Source organism: Malus sylvestris, chromosome 7, assembly GCF_916048215.2.
Source record: "Malus sylvestris chromosome 7, drMalSylv7.2, whole genome shotgun sequence".
Lineage (NCBI taxonomy): Eukaryota > Viridiplantae > Streptophyta > Magnoliopsida > Rosales > Rosaceae > Malus > Malus sylvestris.
In genome coordinates, this window is record NC_062266.1 from 13,715,216 (window position 1) to 13,736,479 (window position 21,264).

At 36.0% G+C, this 21,264-nt stretch overlaps 1 protein-coding gene across 1 annotated transcript; it reads left to right on the forward strand.

The window, feature by feature from the left end:
* Positions 1-11,248: 11,248 nt before the first annotated feature.
* On the forward strand, positions 11,249-12,492 carry LOC126630540 (root meristem growth factor 10-like). The gene is made up of 2 exons (XM_050300655.1): positions 11,249-11,488; positions 11,801-12,492. Exons 1-2 carry the CDS (start codon positions 11,363-11,365, stop codon positions 12,167-12,169), a joined length of 495 nt encoding a protein of 164 aa, XP_050156612.1. The 5' UTR covers positions 11,249-11,362; the 3' UTR covers positions 12,170-12,492.
* Positions 12,493-21,264: the final 8,772 nt, after the last annotated feature.

The window sequence follows — 21,264 nt, forward strand, 5'->3', positions numbered from 1 at the left end:
ATATCATAGGATTTAGGCAAGCTAATCAATAGTTTTTTTAACTATCCATTGATTGCTAATTTCTTCACCATTAGTTTTCATTTGATTAATAAAATCAAACACTTTATCGAAAAGCACAAAGAGAGATTCATTATCAGCCAATCTAGTATACTCGAATTCACATCTAAGACCTTGTAATTTAGCTAACCTCACTTACTTATCTTCAATGAACTCTTGCTTCAAGATATCCTAGGCCACCTTGGCTAATTCTTGATTAGAGATTTTGGGAAAAATCTGATTAGAGACTGCATTTTGTATGATACCCAAGGCTCTTACATCTTTCACAACATTCTTCATTCTGAGTTTCAGCTCATTAGCTGTGAGTTCTTCTTCCTTCGTTGATGATTCAACCCAATTTTCAACCAAACTCCATAGTTCATAGGAACGGAAGATGGTTTTCACCTTAATCTGCCAAAAATCGAAATTCTGACCATTGAACACAGGTGCTTTTAGATCACTCCCACTAGAGCCAGCCATGTTAGACTTGGATCTCTAAGAATCGAAGTTCGAATCAAGGAAAGATCGCCTTGAAACAACTTGTGATTCTTCACATAATTAAACGCCCATATATTAGATCGAAACCGGCTCTGAGGCCATATTAGAATTTGTAGCTAAATGCTCTGTGATGAGTGTAGAAAAATGAAAGAACAAATGGAAGCACAAAATTGGAAGAATAAAATCTAGAAATTCCTTCACTAAGAGAATGTTGCTCTGGTGATGCTTGATTGACCATTCACATGCTAGGCTTGTGAGCTCACAACAATACCAGTATATTACTGTTGGATGAGAGAGAGAGAGAGCTACACATATCAATCAATCTCAGCCTCCATTTAATCTAGCTTATGAGCTAATTACATCTGTCATTCCTCTAGCTTAGGAGCTACTTGACCAACACTCTCCAATAACAATATTACACCTGGAAATTCAACATAAATCAGTGAACACATTTACATTTCAACACAAAGGTGGTGGTTTTGGGTCAATCTACGTTCAAATATTCAACAGGCAAACATGTAGCAGCATTTGCAAATGGTGGTGCGAAACATAAATGGAACTATGTTCGTCGGACAACAAAGGCGCATGAATGATTGGATGATTGGATCTCAAATTGTTGCACGACGGTGTAGGCGTGATTCCGGGGATTTGCAGGAGTGGGTCATCATGCGGGTACAGATTTGTGATATGATGATGGCAGGTTAATGGATGTGCTGGGTTTTTGGTTGCAGTGGTATGGGTTCTGGTTTTTTGTTATAATTTAGATCATATACGGCATATTCAAATGGTGAGTTTTTGGTTCTTGGATCAGGACTTCATCAACAGGCATGTAGCAGGTTGCAGGAGTTGTGAGCTGAGAACACCAATCTTCAATGGTGACAACTATGAGTTTTGGACTATTAGGATGAAAATCATCTTCAAATCTCATGGGCTTTGGGAACTTATAAAGAAAGGTTTTGAAAATCTTGAATCAAATAAAAAAGAAGGTTCATACTCAAAGAAGAAGGATAAGAAATATGCACTTCTTGCAGAGAAGTTGTCTTTGAATGAAAGATTGAAGGATGCAAAGGAACTATGTCTAATACAGAGAGGTATTAGGTTTAATTCTCGCCAAATATGAATTTGAACCTCATTATTGCTAGCTCGTCGTGAGGCTTAACCCACTCCCCCACCCCCTTAGTGTATATAATATCGTTTGTTATAAAAAAAAATTTACAAGCATACTAAGAAGTACGAGCTGATTAGTTAAAAACAATTTTTAGGTAAAAAAATATGAACCGAACTCAAACCGAACTGCAATCAAACTAAACCGAATAGTAATTTTGGTTTGGTTTTCAATTTCGAAAAAAAAAAAGGAACTAATTGAAACCGAACCAGTCCATAGCAATGGGTGCAATCTTGACCCCCAAAAGTAACATCAATCTTAGATATCACTCTCCATCCTACCCCAAGACACTCCACCCTCCTCCATATAAGTGCTTCACATCCCAGAACCAATAAGATGACATTTTTCTATAAGATACTAGAGAATTAGCAAAACAATAGATATCTAAGATTGATGTTGAATCTTGGCATCATATTTAATGTTTGTGAAGGGTCAAGATTAAAAGTATGACATAAACATGTTCCCATTGGGGTAAAATTTTGGCTTCGCCACTAGCTGTGTGATCCATTTACATAGTATGTGTATTGATCCATTTACATATTATGTGTATGTTATATGTCATGTTCGTCAACTTGCGAATATACAAATGATTAATTTTGTTGTACCCTACCATTTTTATAAAAGGGAAAATAATGTTGAAAGAATTATTGTTTGTACATGTGTTGTACTAGGAATATATTTGTTCGTAAGTGAATAAATGAATATATAGTAACAAATAAATAAATAGTAAGTGAATGAATGAATATATAGGTATGTAGTATAAGTATTTGCACAATATATTTAAGATGTTTGGGTGATGGTTTTCCCCTCCAATATTTAAGAGGTTTCAATGGCATAATTTGTGCATTCCTCTTCCTAATTAAGTCCGAACCCCTTGGCAGTTTCCAAAAAAAAAAAAACAGTAGTACGAACCCCTTAGCAATGGCAGCTACAGTCGACACTTTGGAGACCTCACATGGCTACTCACCACGTGTCAAGGTTGGCCGGTATTGACGGTTAGGATATTTTGTCGCGTTCATTGCTAGGGGAACAAAAGGAGGGATGGTCAACGCTGCTCTTGTCTGCTGTCCCCGCACCATACAAAATTTTTGTAGACCCCGAATGGGGCCATGTTACACTGTTTCAAACTATATGCCATGATCATATGGAAAGCGTATATGAAATGGCAATACTATGGGCGTTTCTAAGGTGCAGACCTTAGTATAAGGTTCTGCATGCGGGCGGAAATTGGGCAGTCTTGATTTGTTGAGCTCACAGTAAAATTGGGTTGTTGTGGCTTAGTGTAATTAAAAAAATTTGAATTTTTTTTATTCAATGGTGTCTTTTTGTCAAAGAGAAAAGGGAAGGCGAGGAACTAAGGAATTACCAGCGCATTGAAGAAGGAAAAAGAGGTGGAGAGAGGGAGATGGGGTGAGGAATCGATTTCAGTAGGATTAAAGGTGCGTTGCGACTATGACGCAGTAATCTTATGCCTTTAATTTTTTTTTTTCTGTTCATTGGATGTGTTTTTCTCATCGAGAGAGGCAAAGATTAAGGTGTTGGAATCTTATTTGGACTCTACAAGTCATGATAAGGATTAATTGTCACATTATAATTATAATTAGTTAGAGCTAATTATTATGTTAACTTCCTTCCTTTAAAGTAGGACCTTAAGGCAAACATGTTGAAGTGATGGAAAGCCCCACCTCTATAAGGATTGAGTAGTGCTTTCAGTTACCAACTGCTGTCCATAATAGGTGGAATGCAGTTTGGATTAGCAGCTATATATGGAACGGTCCTTGCTCAAGAGGAAAATGTTCTATACAGAAACTAGCCCTATTCTAGTGAGAATATAAGGTCCCCATTGAGTAGAAGATTCTTCCTTATTCACCGTTTCACGGCTTTATTAGACATACAACAGCTAAAGGTGAGAAGTTATTTATTTCTTTCTATCAAATGCATTTAGGTTGAAATGATAACCAAAGGTGAGAAGTTATTTATTTATTAGACATACAACAGCTAAAGGTGAGAAGTTATTTATTTATTAGACATACAACAGCTAAAGGTGAGAAGTTATTTATTTCTTTCTATCAACAGCTAAAGGTGAGAAGTTAATTGTAAAGTTCCAACATAAGGTTGTCTTCACCGGGAACAAGAGGCAGAGAAAGGGAGTTGGTAAAGCATGTGAGGGCTCAATTTCATGTGGATTGAAGTTGTGCTTGGGTCGAAGTTCCTCCTCCTCCACTTGTTTTTCCACTTCTTCTTCTCCTTCCTCTTCCACTTATTTTTCCACATCTTTCACCTTTTGTGTCGCCTTAGTTCACTGGAGACCGGCCTAGAAAACTCACCAAGATCGTGAGTCAAGTTGCAAGAATCCGATTCGTTGAGTCAACCTGGCTGTCCCTTTTCCAAATCGGGAAGGTTACTCCAACAAATTGGGGCCTTCTATTTATAGAGCTCCAAATGACCATATTGCCCCTATGTTTGCTCACTTATTTCTCCTTCGTTACAACTCTATTATGCAAACGGTTTTTGCCTACTCATTTGTGGGATAGAGTTCCATCTAAAGATATTAAGATCAACATCAAATGGTTTACGAATTTTCAATAACTAACTATGTGAATTCAAACTTTGCAACTAGTTAACTAAAGCTCTAAAAATAATGAAAAGAAATAATATAAAATCCTACAAATACGAAATACGTAAATTATAATAGTGAAATCCGAGAATGGAATTTTACAAAATTCATATAGACCGTTGAATTAATTTTTTTTATTTTTTTTGCAATCCAACAACCCACATTATGCAATGTGACCACAATGATTTTTTTTAGATATTTTCCATTTTTTTATTTTGTTTGAATTTTAAAAAATATGTCAGATTAACATAGACCGTCGGATTTGGGTAATTCAACAGTTTGTGTGTGTAGATGGCTGCAATGTGGGCCCTAGCGCAACAAACTTGTTGGCTCACGCTTAGCTGCACGCATGTGATTCACGTGCCTGATGTAAAAATAAATAAAACGTGATTGACGTTAGATCCACTCAGTCGTTGAGTTGGGCTATTCCTGCCTGATTGAGCAGTCGAGCTCTGCTTCCTTCCATTGTAGCCAGACTGACTAGGATTCGAGCGTAGAGGATCTTAAAGTGAGACTCCCTCATTTTTTTATTCCTGAGAACATTTCCACCCATCTAATTGCCTATTGATTAAATCTGCCAAAACACACCTAAACCTCTCCAACCCACTCCCAATGGTCGGACAATCCAATGGGCCCATGACCAACCGTCCGAAAAAATGCAGGCGATGGGGCCCACGCTGCAGGCAATTAGGATTGCGAACCAGGGCTATTGGATTGAAAAAAAAAAAAGAAATATCTGAAAAAGATTTTGTGAACACGTGGCACAGCCTGGACTCTTGGGTTGCATAAAAATGTCATCCAACAGTCTATATTAATTCAGCTAATAAAAAAATCTTTAAAATCATAAAAGGTATAGAAATATGAAGCGTCGGGTGACTAGGACGGGATTGTAATTTCGGATAATAACACGTAACGTGATAAGATTGGTTATAAATGCTATTCGAAATGAAATATAATATTAATGTTTTTAAAAAATAATTTTTTAATATCAATTGCTCATACAATTTATTTACCGGGTGAAGATGCACTCGGACAATTACTATTCACTTAGGCAATATTTGCCTTTGCCCAATTGACTGGACAATTATTGCCCTAGTGAGGTGGACTTGCTCTTTATATGCTGGCATAAACATGAATTATATAAAAAATGAGAATGATAACATACATTTGTCAATAAACATGCCCTAAAGTCTTTTCTTCATACTAGTTCCCGACGCTAAAACAAAATGCATCTCCCACAGAACACTCATACAATGTAAGAAACTGAGAATGAAAATAAGATTGGCGGAAAAAAATATTACATAAAATTTAATAAACCTAGCACATTTTCATAAACTCTACCAAGATTTAGGTCATGCTAGGACAAGATAGTGTTACAGGAGTCCATCGAGGTCACTAGGATCAGACAAAGGTGATCATGGTGGTTGAAATTGCACGTCAACCAAATCATACAACGGGGGTAGTAGAGCTATAAAAATTTTAGATCTAAGATTGTAAGCAGTGTTTTCTTCAAATGGAAGCTTTGAGATTGTAGTTGAAGAGCTAGAGGTTTTGCTGAAAAACAATTAGGTTTGTGTCGTAAAATAGTTGGGTTGATTGAAATCACTTAAACTTTTGTAAAGTCGTATACGAAGGTTCTGAGCTTAAAGGCCTTCATCTTTATTTATAAGCAATGGAGAAGAAGCAGCCTCAATCTTATTGCTGAGCTAGAATATAGGTAGGTCGGTCATACAGTGCTGACAATGACTTTAATTCCTTAATGGTGGCCTTCAACTTTGCCCTATTGCTTTTCACATGATCGTTGCGGTGTAAGGCTGCAAGTTGGAATGGTGTTTTCGATTCTAAACCCTAAAATTTCGAATCCGAGTATTTTTCGAAAATTGGAACAAAAATTGGAATGCATTTACACTATGTTCATATGGGAGAAATGAACTTGGAATTTGAACAAAAGTCAGAATTTATAAATTGACATGCACCAATTCCATTATTTAGATTCATAAACTTAGAAATTTAGAATTTCTGCGTGGGAAAAAGAACTTGAAATTTGAGACCTCCAATTCCCAAGTTTAAATTCTATGAAAACATGTGTCATTTCTCAATTTCAATGAGAGAGTTTAAAAATAACAAATTCCGTATTCAAATTCCATTGTTTTTTTAGGCTAACCAAACAAGAAAATTCATAAATTCTTGAAAATAAAATTTTGTCATTTTAAAATTCCCTAGTAATTTTGAGAATTTCGAATTTCTGATCCAAATTTTTTCAAAGTGTTCTAAACTTATTCCAATAATCCAAAAAATTCCAATTTTTTACAGTTATTTACGCAAATTATACATTTTGTAATCCAATGTTTGTATTTTACTGTTAGTTTTTTATAATACATTTTGTTAATTGTTTTTATATTAAACATACACTTATATATTAGAAAAGATAAGCAAACAGTACATCACAATATTAATTGAATTTATACATAAGCATATATCAATATTAAGAAAGAACAATAAATTTCATGTACGAAAAAGTTAAGAGAGTATTAAAAAAAACATAAAAGTATGAATTTTCGGCTTATGTTCCGAAATTTTCAAGATTATTTTGATTTCAAAATTTCTGATTATACCGAAAATTCTAAATTTGAAAATTGTTATCCAATCTGATTTGATTCCAAATTTTTTAAAGAAATTGAAAATATTTTTTTTTGATCCAATCCTTCCGAAAATCACCCATATTGCGGTGACATCAACATTGTCGGATTCATTGACATTTAAGGAGGTGGGATATTCCTGGTCTGGTCATCTGCTGGCTTACAAGCTTTGGGGAGAACCCTGTTCGAGCCCTCAAACGGGTTGAAATGAAAAGATAAGGTAGTCAGAGCTCTAGGATAGGATCCCGAATTGGGCCTTGAAGTTTGTGGGCCGGATTTGTGCGACTTTGTGTAAATAAAAACATATTGGCCCAAGAATGCCGTATTTTTATATATGACCAAATAGCAATATCAAGTATAGTAATGTGAGCAAGTTAGTAGAATGTGAACATCCAATTCAGAACCAATTAGCAATGGGTAAAGAATATAAGATCTTTTAACTAAAGCACTTTCATTTACAATGTGAGATATTTTAAACATTATTTTTTAGGTCTCATCTCTTTATTATACCGTTGAAAATTGTCAGTTTTCATATTTACAGTACACTCAAAATCTACGAGATAACACCAGAACATTAGAATGTGACTGTACGTACAACTGACCACAAAGTTTACTATAATTTATAAATCGTATACATAAGAGAAAATCGACGAATTAATAATTTACAACCAATGCACACTAGTTCACATGAGAACTAAGAATCAAATAAACTAATGGTAATAAAGGATAAGAGAGATTATATTCACACACCCCAAATTACTTCTCTCACACCTTTATAATTTTTTAATATTTTTTACACACCACTAACACTTGATAGAAAAATATTTAAAAATTAAAAAGGTGTGGGAGAAGTAATTTTGGGTGTGTGAATATAATTGAAACCTTACTCCCCAGCACACTGCCTGCAATAGCTAAACCACTCAATGCTCCACTTCCTTACTGTTTTTTTTTTGTTGGAACCGCTTCCATATACCTATGGGTTACTGTGTTAGAATGTTGATCGAACCAACACTATTGCATTAATAAACCAAATTTGGGGAAGCTTCTCAATTAACTTTTTTGCCAATCTACTATATAATATATGTATACAAATATCCAGCTAATTTGCAACCAACCCTACATAAAAAGGAGATTATAGAGTACTCCGTATGTCATTGTTAACTTTCTTACTTTCTAAGGGACCTAAGCTCATGTGGTTCGGCGAATATTTTAAATTTTCTATTGCATGTACGCACAAATCTTTTCCATATTTTTATACGTATACAACGGAAGAGGCTAATTAAAAGGCATTTAGAGGTCGATGAATGCTGACCAACTAATTCATCACTGTCATGAAGTGCTCACCCAAACAGCTTCCTTAAAGGCATGGATTTAGTCCACATATATAGGCTATATGTGTGTGTGTGTTTTAGCCCCCAAAATCCCTAAACTTCCATTAATAAATCATGAATTTTAAAAACTAACCTCTCTAGCCTTCACCCAATTTTAGAACAGAGACTGAGTGTAATTGTAGAATTCCTATAATCATACGTCTCTGCCAAAATTAGTAAGGCCGTGACTAAGATGGGTTTAAACCTTTATATATCCAAGATCGTTCAAATTCAAACCGGCCTTTGAACAATCCCGAGAAAAGCACGTACTTAATATTTGCAAAACCAAACAAACTGACTAAGTTCGAGTTCAAGGTTCACGCAACCTAAACATGCAAATGTTGGATTTTACAAGAATATTATACGTGAAATTTATCATTCTCAATATGTAGGTGGTTTATAATAGATCAACACGTGGTACAAATAGTTTTATTGTTTGAGTTATTATCCAAAAGAGAGATGCTAGACCCACCCCGTTGTCTTATTTCTCCACCCACGTTATATTTACATCCACTATAAAAACTTAAAAAATTAAAATGTTATTTTCCCACTCACTATTATTCCTAAAATAACCCTATATATAATTAGAGATAAATTTATCTTAAAAAATATATATAAACAAATAATATTACTCTCTTGTAAAAGCCAAAAAAAAAAAAAAACCGTTTCCTTTCCAAATTCCAACTTTTGGGGGGGGGGGGGGGGGGGGATGAAGAATTTTTGGTTTTCATTCGTTGCTTTTCCCCTTTCGTTTTCTTTTTCATATGCATTTCCCCTTTCCAAATTCCAAGGGCTTATCCAAGGAAAAGTTCAGAAATAAAGAAATAGGAATATATATTTGTTTTCAGAGTTCACTTCGGTTTCAAAATTAAAATAATTAACTGAAACCAAATATTCGAAAACGAACCAAGGATGAAGCAATGGAGTTCATTACCATCAAAAGGCTTTGAAACAATGTGTACCCAGTATGAAGTAACTGAAACCAAATGTTCGAAAACGAACCAAGGATGAAGCAATGGAGTTCATCACCATCAAAAGGCTTTGAAACAATGTGTACCCAGTATGAAGCAAATGGTGTGAGATTTGTGTTTCACCTTCTGGTTATCCGAAGGGCAATTAATTATATAAAATTCAACAATACTGTAGAAAGGAAAAGAGGGAAATGGTATTCAAGGAAAACTCATTGAAAAACAAATCTACCCTAACCTAGTGAAAACGAATTCCTTGAATTCTCATAGGAAAACGTGAAACAAATTGCACCCTAACCTAATGCAAATTCAAATAAAAAGTCACGCGATGCTTCAATTGTATGATGTCGACAAATCAAGGTGACCCACATAAAATTATCTTTTACCTCTTCGACGGAATATAATCATCTACTTCTTCCATAGAAACGTCATCTTCTAAGTTCATCCTTTTTGTTTTCTTTGAATGAAAGGAGATGAGAATGATGAATTAGGGTTTAAGGGAGATAAATTTTCTAAACATAGCGTGAGAGTTGTCACACCCAAACTTTTCTTTTTTCTTTTCTATATATAAAAAAGTAATGCAAAAAGGGGTAACTAAGGTCCTTATTAGTCATTTTACAAATGGACAAATTTGTAATTAAAAAATCCATAAAAAGGTGGGTGAAAAGATAATACATTGGGGTGGGAATAACACCTCTTTATCCAAAATAATAGATGAAAGTGAGGTTATAAGGATGGAATTACCTACGCTGTTGCTTAGTTCATTTGCTTATAAGAATTTATCTGTTCAACATATGCATCAATTACAAAAGAAGAAACTTTCGCGTTCTCCTAATATTTGCTTCATTCCTTGTAAACAAATTAAGAACATGCATGGCTTTACAAAATATAATTAGCAAGGATGTTAATCTTACGCATATACGTGTCTACCGTGATTTGATGATTAATTTCTCTTAAAACACTCAAAGTTAAGTTGTAATTACTAATTAATTAAAACAAACTAAATTATTTGGTTATTAAGTTGTCCCAGGTCCAAGATGGCAAAAAGACAGGCAGGGGCTAGGATCAAGGACGCACAATGTGCAAATGGTGCGATTAATCTACGTATAACTTAAAGACAAGTAACATTGAATTGTGCCTCGGTGTAAGAAATTAGGCAGACAATAGACACTAGCTTTCTTGATTCTGTTATTTGTTTCACTTCTTGTGCATGCAGTCCCATTTTTCTACTGTATATTATATTTAGTTTCTATAATACCATTCATATCATGTTTTTACTAAATTTTCATACCACATTTGGTGACATTTGATGCGGACAGCTATATCATTTGAATTAATCAGATTTTTAAATTTAGTTCATTATTTAATAAACTAATAATTAAGAAAAACTAGATAATTAAATGATGATTGTGGTATACGAGGAGTCTTTCTCCTTCATTCATTCGGTTTTGCAAATTTTTCAAATAATCTGGTTGTTCAAATCAGATGCCACCTAAGGTGGTATAGAAATGTGATATAAAAACATGTTATGAATAACATTACTCATTTAGTTTACTTACTTTCTCCGGTGAAAAGAAATTTAGTTATCTCTCTCTCTCTCTCTCCCCCCACAAGGCCAGGCCCCCATTCATATATATTTTGAAGGAGGAGTGAGTTGCATCTCTTTCTTCTGGTAGGTGTGTCTTGGGACCCAACACAATTGAAATTTGAGAGAACGGGGAAAGGACTGAAGGGGAGACCACCCATCTCTTCGTTTCCCTTTTCTACTACTAGTCCTTAGTCCTCACCCATACACCTCCATGTTCTTGTGCTTTCTAGACCGACCAACCTCTTAAATCTCTTATGATATCAAATACCAGCATTTAATGCTCTCATTCTCTCTCTCTCTCTCTCTCTCTCTCTCTCTCTCTCTCTCTCTCCCTCCCTCCCTCCCACTGCATATATCTCATCAGCCAGCTACCATAGTACTACCAACACCCCATTACTTAACCTAGCTTGCTTTAGTCTCCATATCTCTATATATCTGCAGCATTCAAAAACGAATACATAGTCTGTGTTTCTCAATCAATATGTCAACCAGTACTGCTCATTATCTTCTTCTTTATCTTCTATGCCTTTCTTTCCATGCATGTGATGCCCGGCGTCTTGGTGCGGTTCATAAGGAGCCTGACAACAAATTTCACCTCATCAACAAGGTAAGATATGGTGCATATATATGTAGTTAAATAGTTTTTCTTATATCTTTCATTTTGAGTTGTGTTACAGCGTAAATAGTTGATTGGGAAAGAGTGTTTGACATGGGCATCAATTTACAGTACCTAATGCAGTGTCGATACATTTTTAGCTCTACGTTAATTTTGGGTATTATTTCATTACATCGGCAGTGTACCAGATACTATAGATTGGTTCTTGCAATCAAATTATTGCCACTCCAAATCCAAAAAATTGGATGAATGTATACCAAGCCAGTTAACTAATTAATTAACAAGCTTTATGGTTTTGTGCAGAGTACTAAAGCACAGGTTTCGGATCATAAAATTCCAGCTATGTCAATGATGAAGTCTTTCTCATCAAAGCCATCACTTGATCAAGGGGAAAAAGGAGAAAGCACAGTACTACAAAGTGATAGTATTAATAATAAAGAGCCGAAGCACACAAAGACCACTGATGATCTGAAGACCATTCCGAAAACAATCATAAAAGGTTCAACCTCAGCCCCAGGTGCTGATCATCCAATAAGTACTTCAAAGCATGATAAGTCGTCTTTCGTTTCGGTTTCATGGCGTGTGCCTCGCAAGAAGCGTGGAGTTCAGAAGCAACCTGGGTTTAATCTGGACTACTCACCCCCAAAGACACACCCTCCCTCTCATAACTGAGACCTTCACAACATATAACATTATATATAGAACCCTAATTTTGTTGCTTTACCTTTTTCTTTTTCCGAGCTTTTAAACTAATATTATATATATACTTCTCACTATCTCTTTCAATCCATTCCACCAATATGCATGTGGGAAGTTATTGCAGTCAAGAAACCAGTAGGGCCTCACAGAATTCCTCCTAGCTTCATGCTCTTGCCGGCAAAAAGTACTATATATAAGTTATGACATATGATATGACTGTATAACAAAAATGGATATTGTATGTGTTACCAGGCTTTCAATCATCCATTATTATATGTACATCAGAGAATGCTTCATCTTCTTCTTACATAACACTATCTTAGAAATGCTGTTGTAGTTAATTACGAGTAGGCCAGTACTCCCATAATTTAAATATACAGGAAAGTTTGAATGAAAAGTAGTTTACCTGCCCAGTTTTGCGTTCTGTAAAACATGTAAATTTACCAGTGGTAATCATAAAGCTCAGGACACACACACACACACACACAGATCTTTGATATATTTAATTGTAATCTTTTAATGAACATGGAGCTCAAGAAACCCTTCAAATTATGGAGGTAAAACAATAACATAAAAGCAGTAAAGACGTCCTATGATACATGACCTGATCGTATCCATTGATTGGTCGAGCGCATAAATGTATCAGATATGAAGTGGTTGGTTTTCAATTGAAGTAATGCTAGGGAGACTAAATTTGCAAACTAAATGATGTGTCACCAATAGAAATGAGCACGTCTATCAACACTTAAGTAATAAATCAATTATCAACTTACATGTCCTTTAGTTTTCAAAATTTAGACTTTCTAGCATTACTCTTTCAATTAAGGAGGGAGATGCATGGCTGTTGTAGAATGACCCCACAGTTGATTTTCATATAACATGCATGGCATCGGTATTTCTTCTCTCTTTTTTTTCTTTTCGGTCAACAGGTATATATATATAGGAAGGTTAATTAGCAGTCGGCTTTCTAATGCAATAAGTTGATATATAGTAGATATATCGGTGTTATATCTTTAATCCTCCTTTAGTCTTTCTGGATTTGGATTTTGAATATAAGTTCTTCTAAGAAGTAAAAAGAAAATTCAAAGTGATTTGCTACAAGAGTATATTTGCTGGCGAAGTCCACCGGACAAAAATTCGTTAAACTTTCCCACCCGATGTGAAAAAACTAAGTGACAACAGTATAAGTGGCGTGTGTCCATGTCATAAAAGTCTTCTTTCAATGTTAAGAGCCACCTAAAGACCAGAGGTTACATGGCATTCTTCTTCTATGTTCTGCCTTCTTCTTTCCCATTCACCTTCCATTTTCCCGAATACCCCTCTTTACACTTCACGAAAGGCCCCTCATCCTCTATAAGTTTGGCTCTGCCACTAAGTATATCATTTGGTGATTACAACGAGTCCGACGTAATTGGTTTAGTAGAGTACATCTAATTGGTAAAGGTTCAAATTAATACACCACTTGTTTTCGAGATAAAAATGTGTGTAGCTACATATATAGGGAACTATTAATTCTAATATATAGCAATAGCTTGTTCAATTCCTTTACACGTTAACTTGGGGACTTTTGGCGGGTTTAGGTTATGACTACTCCTTGTGTTGTGCCTTTTTGAGGTCGTTAACAATGCAGTGAACTTCAAGCTTCAAGGAAATAATCTTTTTCTTCTTTTTTATTAGTTTGTTATGCCAAGAAAAGGTACAGTGAACCTTTTTTGCTGCTTGACCCTCATTACCTTGCATATTGTTCATACAACCATATGTCCCCAAGTCAAGTTAATTTATTAAGAGATCTCATTAATTTATTAATATTTCTTTTTTAGTACATCGATATTTTTTACACCAAGAGGAGGGGGAGTTCGGCTAAGTCACACAATGGGCAACTTAATTTGATATCAAATTCGTCATTCACAAGATTCAAACTTAAGACATCTTAATTTCAAATGAAGAAGAATATCATTAAATCATAGTCCGAAGTGACTTCATTTATTAATATTTGAGATCATTAGTTTACAAAAAATCAACTTAATAAAGTGGTCAGTGCCATTAGGCATGCACCATGTCCCAGAGGACCCAAACCTAACCATGAGAGACATAAGATGCAACATTTTCAAGGGTGTCCCCAAAAACATATAAACTATAAATGTAATTCAACTGAACTTTTAAAATCCCAAAACAATAAGTAAGAGATCAATATATCGTTTTTATGGGTAATGGAGACAAACATCCCATTGTCTTCCTAGTAGCCAAAATTCTTAACAAATCCATAATTTGGGAACCCTACGTGCCTCTTCCCACTGCGATCCAACGGTTCATATTGAATACGCCTAATCCCCAACACCAAAAAGTTATTAAATTCCGTTCCTTGTTTGTTTGTTTTTCCAATTATTTTTCTTTCTCATTAAATCCCAAAGAAAAAAGATTAGGGCAAAAAAAAAAAAGGGGAGAAGAGAGCTGGGAAAATATACAATTTCCAAGATGGGATCGTTTCCCTACTTAACAACCAGATTGAAGCTCCCTATACATTTTGTCTCCCAGGATTTAGTGGAGGCAACCTAATTTAACCAATTAAATATCCGTTTTCTGAGGCTCTATGGTCTAAGAAAATTGTGGTCATTTACCGTCCAATCTTAATCCAATGAAACCTAATTTAACCAATTAAATACCTATGTAAATGTATATTTTTTTTTCTTTTCTTTTTGGAACAAACGATGGTATCTACACTAAGAGGGTGGAGGAGTGGGCTAAGTCTTACAATGAGCTTACCATAATAATGTGGTTTAACTTCGCCTTTGGTGAAAATTGAACCTAAGACTTCTCACTTACAAGTGAAGAGGAATATCACTAAATCGTAGTACTAAGTGACATGTAAATGTATAGTTATCTAATCTACATTTAACAAAACCATCTTTGTCAATCAAAAGAGGGTGAAAAGATATTTTGCTGTTTTTTATTTAAGCCTCACCTAAATGTGATTTTATCATCTCTAATTTAAAATACAAAAAATAATAAAAAAAACACAATAAAAATTTAACCTCTTCCTCTCTCCCCCACTCACATGTTCTCTCTCACTCTCTTCCTCTTTTCTTCAATTTTAAAAACAAAAGTAAAAGATTTCACACACATTTTGTGTGTGTGCATATATATATATATATATATTTTAAGAGTTCTGTTTTCTAAGGCTCTACATATGGTTCAAGAAAATTGCGGTCATTTATTGTTCCAATCTTAATCCAACGAGAAAAGACAAAATACAACAATAAAATTTAAATCTTTTCCATCGTTAGATTAAAATCGAATAGTAGAAGAACACAATTTCCTTAAATCATGAGGTTGTAGGTGAACAAGGCTCTAAAACTTTGATATAAAATAAAAATAAAAAATAAAAAAAACTTCTTCCAAGAATTATTACTCGATCAAATGGCAACTGTTGAGTTTTTTTAATTTTGTGATCTCAACGGAAAAAAGGATAGATCGGCGATTCCTGTTTTATATTATTTTCCGACTTTTAATGTTCAAAAAAGGATAAATCGGTGATTCCTGTTTTATATTATTTTCCGACTTTTATTGTTCAAGTCAAATGCTACATTAATTAGAAAAAAGATGAGTATTCACACTGTTTTAACTATTGAGATATTATAATGGATCGAGTTGAACTCTTTGTTAAAGTTCTTGTATATATTAGACTCATCTTGGTAGACAAATATTAATGTTGTTAGCCACACATTCTTGTAAAAAATCAATCTCATTTTTAAGAGATTATTTTTGTTAAATACAATTCTCAATTTACATCATATCAAATTACATCTTTTCAGATTTATGATTTAATTTTTGAAATCTTTAATTTTGAAACAATATAGTTGAATATAACTTTCGAGATCAAGTAGTATTTTTCAAGACTCATAGTTTTCATAACATTTTATATGCAGATGACACTTTACTGCAGTAGTAAAAAATAATTATATTTATGCACCTTTGGGCCACTTTGATTCCTACCGATTTTTGTCCTCCCCTAACAACTAACTATTTAACCCACTAACACTCTGTCTAGTTAAAAGTCAAACAAGTAACTAACATAATTACTACGAAACTTCAGTCCTGGCTTTGAAATTGAATCCTACATTCATGAGAGTAGGGACATTGCATGTGCTTATAATTAAGTAATTGGGCAAGCTCATCCCCATATTACTAATTGGTTTTATAATGGAACCTTAACTTTATTCGGTTAGTACATTGTTTGTCACTCATGCAACAACATAATCAATCTTCATGTAGCTTTTAGTTAGTTATCCTTAAAAAAAAAGGGTGTGCTATCCATACACCCCATTTTACTTCTCACACACCCCTTGATAATTTCTGTTCGTTAATCTTCTTTAATTTATCTGATCCGACGGTCGAAAATTAAAAAGGTGTGTGAGAAGTAAAATGGGGTGTGTGGATATCACACCCCAAAAAAAATCTTCTAATTAAATGAAACTTTATTAAGAACGATAAAAGAACGTACACAAGATATACGTATCAATTGTCACCAAGAGGCCACACATGCTAAAATATATATTGGGGTAGACAATTTCCGCCGTCTTCAATCTTGACAAAAAGTACCTACAAAACAATCAACACGTTCGATCAAAGACCAAAGCCTCATGTGCCCACGAAGTGTTGGGGGAGAGGGGGAGGAGGTGGCCAAAGGGTATCTGATCCAAAGTTAGTAATTGTGAATAGAGCGAGTTCTTAGGGATTTTTGTATAGCCAAAATCTTACCAAAATTTGTTGGAGATGACGGTAAGAATAGTGGGATGTGGCCGGCCATGGGTGCAAGGTTTTGAGGCAGCTTCTTATTGGCTAAGTTATGTCATTCGTAGGATTCGCAAGGAAAGAATATTTACAAGATATTAATTAGAAGATAATATCTTGGAATGATGATGGGAACATCCCTAACTGATGGTGATATGAATTCTTACTTGAAGTGTTGGTCTTCATTTAGGATTGTATTAAAGACTGGATTTAGTAAGTAATCCTTATCTTTAATACCTTTGACTTTTCAACTCCACGAGCAGGGGAGCTATGAGCAGTTGTAGTAAGCTTCTTGAACTTCCAGGGATGTTGAGCTGCGCGTGGGGATGCTTGAGAACCCTGCCCATTTAATGAGGGCAATCTTATCTTTCTTGAGTCAAAGTCTACATGTCGCATTGTGGATTTTTGTGATTGTTTTTTACTCAACAAATACCCTCACACATGCTGGTAGAAAATGGCAATAGGTGTAGAAATCCCATGCTACTTAAGTAAGTAGAGAGTTATTTTCCAATTTCATGTAGATCTTCTACTTTGACTTGGAGATAAATTCTTCTAGGAAAGGGAAACCAATTGCAACCAAAACTTGTTTAAGTCTGCCATAAGTAGGGAGTTAAATAAATTTGGAGAGCAATTTTTATCCCTATAAGAAAGCGAGAAAGCCAAACAAATTTTACTCTCCCTCCCTTAGCCTTCTTCTTCGCTTGCCCTTGCAAACAATCGTATCTCGTTGCTTTCCTTCTTCTCCGCGCCGCACCAAGGTAAGAAATTATATAATTCTTCCTCCTTTATTTTTCTGGAGCCTCAGGGCTTGAAAAGTTGGCCTAGAGTAAGCCGAGGATGGGGATAAAGCAGCCACGGGGCTGTTGTCTGCTCGGTGCGGCGGGAATGGCTAGCTAAGGCCAGGTGTCGACTCGGCTCGGGCTGAGGAGTTGGCAGCGCGAGATGCGACTCGGCACGCGGTTGGCGTGGACCTGGACGCTAGGGGTGCAGTCTTAGGCTGATGGGGTCATGCCTGTGCAAGAGAGAAAAGGTAGGCAACGCAGGGGCGCCTACCCCTTTTTGGTCACTTGGGTCGAAAGAGTGAGAAAGAAAGAGATGCATGAGCCTTTTTTTTTCTGGGCCAACAACTACATCGTGAAAAGGTTAGGTCGTGGGGCCTAGCAAATGATCGTTGGGTTCTGTGGTCCTCCATGTTTTTTTTTCTTTTTTGTGGGCAACCGTCTAATATTTTTCATTATTCATGGCTAAAATAAAATTGATTGACAAGGAGGTGTGAATGAATTCAAGAAGGATTATCCAATATCTCTGGAGAGAAGAATCAAATCATTGGTGTAGTTGTAAGAAAAAGATGATATAATGCAAAAGTTACATAAATGATCACTTTTGACAATAAGCTTAGATAGCGGTGTTGCGATTGAGTTCTCCATGGACTTGTTTTCACACAGAGGACTGCATTGCAATTAAGTTCAGAATGGATGGCCTACATATCCCAGGAAAGAAAACAAACTGAGTGTAGTTCGGATTATCTTTTTTTTATTCGATCTGAAGATTTCGGCGGAGAGTCCATCTCAGGGTAATGGGTATTGGACTTCTTGTGACCCCTTCCATCATTTCCCTGTCCTTCAGAGTTTCTAATATACTATTGGTATAGTTTATGTTAAGAGTGAGCTTCTTCGCCTGTCGTCTATCCTCATCGTCAATGTGCTTGGCCTATCAATCCTTATCCTTCGATTTGTCCGAGACTTCCTTCCTGGCTTTGTCTCTAACAAATTTCCAATAGTGCCCCTAATCCAGCAGTTCTTCAATGTGATCTCTCAACATTCGGCAGCCCTTGGTGGCTTGGCCAATACTTTTGTGGAAAAACAGTATTCGTTTAGGTTTTTTTTTGGGAGTCGGAGGAATGGCTTATCCTTTATGTTGCGGAGGATGCTGTGATGGCCAGAGCAATATACTACTTTCGCTTTAGCAAGGCCTGTTTGTCCCAACGTCCTTCTTTGGCAGCTTGTTGCGGAGAAAGAAGATGGTTGTCCTTGTTGACCCTTCTTCTGTCAGTCTTCATGGGGTAATCTGGCTTGGCTGTTGTTCTTCTAGTTTTTCCATCCTAGTTAGTCAGAGCGTTAGCGATATCAAAGCACTCGCCCAAAGTGGTGTAGTCATACTTCCTATTGTTTAGCTTATGGGAAAGAGGTGAATGCATTTACAGGTCTTGTTTGAATGCCATGGTGGCCAACTTATCATCTGGTTTTTCCATTTCCGCCAACTCCGCGCGTAAGTGCTACAGATAGGTTCTGAGACTTTCATCTTCAGATTAAGGGATCATCCTGAATATTGCTTCATGACTCTTGCGAATATCACGATACATCGAATAAGTGTTCGTGAAGATGTCAACCAAACTTTCAAAATAGTAAATGGTCCTAGCGGCCACTCCGAGTACCATCTTATAGTTAGCCCCTCTTCAGGGTGGATGGGAACATTTTGCACATCCAAGCATCGTTGATGTATAGGGCCATAGCTTTTTGATAGTGCATGACATGGTAATCTGGGTCAGAATCGCCACGAAACGACTTGAACCGAGGTTAGGAAATTTCCCTAGTGGGGGAGTGATTTTGATTGCCATCGAAATAGGACTTCTAACTCGGACCATTGGTTTGCTGGGGGTACGAGGATGGTCGTTCCTGACCGAACCCCTGGGGTTTTCTCTATCCAAGGGACGTCGAAGCTCTTGGTTTTTAGGAAATTCAGGTTCTTCGAATCTCAGGTGACGAGGCTTCACCCTCGGCATTCCTATTGAATTCTGGAGAGGGGAATTTTGTGGTTCCCAAACTTTGTCTCCAAAAGTTATATTGGTGACTTGCCCGTTGCATAAGGGATCCCTGCTCGGACCATCGACATTTGTGGAGGTCGGGAAGTGATACTATAGGCTCTCCTTCGGGGGTTATAGTGCTCATGCTTCCATAACCGAAAATTAGAAATTTGGGTTTGAGGAGTTGTTCTGCTTGAGTTCTCCAGATTCTTCATGCGCTTCTCGATGTCCACAAGTTAATTGGAGTGGCTTTCCGCTCGAGCGGACGTCTGACAATGGGTCCCAATTATCATGCAGGTAGCAGGAGATGTTTGGGACAGGGTTATAACTTAACCAGGTTATAGGTTTTACATTGTCTTGTCTTGCGGGAGTTCTATTGGTGGCCAAGTGCATGGGTTACAAAATGAGACGTAGCTCCCTCTTTATAGAAGCCTGTCCATCCTTGGTGAAGGTGTCGTATTCTTGAGCATCGCATGTAACTGTTTATTTATGAAAATATGCAGGAAATGAGGGACATTGCAATGACAGAAAGAGTATATGGAAAACACTTCTTTCTCGAAACTGACATGAAAGGACCAACCTTAAAGCCTGACAACACTGGAAAAGCAATACTAACTGTAAGCTTGCGCCTTTCCTTTTCTCTTTCAGACTCTTATGTTTATAAAAGCTGAGAAGTTAGGAAAGAAATATCGTAGTGTAATTAAGGAAAACTTCATCGTTTTTGGCATAACTTGAGCAAATAGTAAATATACTGACTTCCCATGCATCAGGAACTACAAACTGATTAATTTATGTATTGGTGAAGTTATCCTGGTAAATATTTCAAGCATGCTGTGCTTGACTTCAGGGGGAATTTGATCCTAAAAGTAGTTTTAGCATACTCGTTCTACTGTTGGTTTTAAATAGCACAAAAATTCTGTGTTTGTAGTTAATTGTTTAGCACTATGGTGCTTATGAAATGCTTTAAAGATTAGCATGAAGCTTTATTATCTCCATGAACTTGTTGTCCTGTTTCTGTTATCTTTTCTGTTGAGGTAAATCGAGTTAGGCAGTCATGTACGTAGGATATACCAAGCGTATGATTTGGTTAAAGATCTCATTTCTCCTCTAACAAAGGGATCTTAAGTTTGAACAACTGACTAAGAAAAAGAGTTTATGTGCTATATTTACATGGAAGATGATGACTTGGTACGTGTAAGGTTTTCCTTGTGCATTTTGCTGCTTCACAGGTTCTTCGTCACCTTGGTCGTGTAAGCGAGACACGTATTGGGCCTCATCGAGTGATAATTCTTTTGAAGCGTCCTTGATAGTGCCTGTGTTTTTTTATTAAGGAACTCATGATATGGTTCTTAATAGTTTTGGTTTTTGATTAACAAAAATGCAGGTTCTTACATTGCAATTTTGATCGTGCGAGTTCTTTCATGTAAATTTCATGCAAGTTTCGATGTTAATCAAGTTAGCAGAAATTACCTAT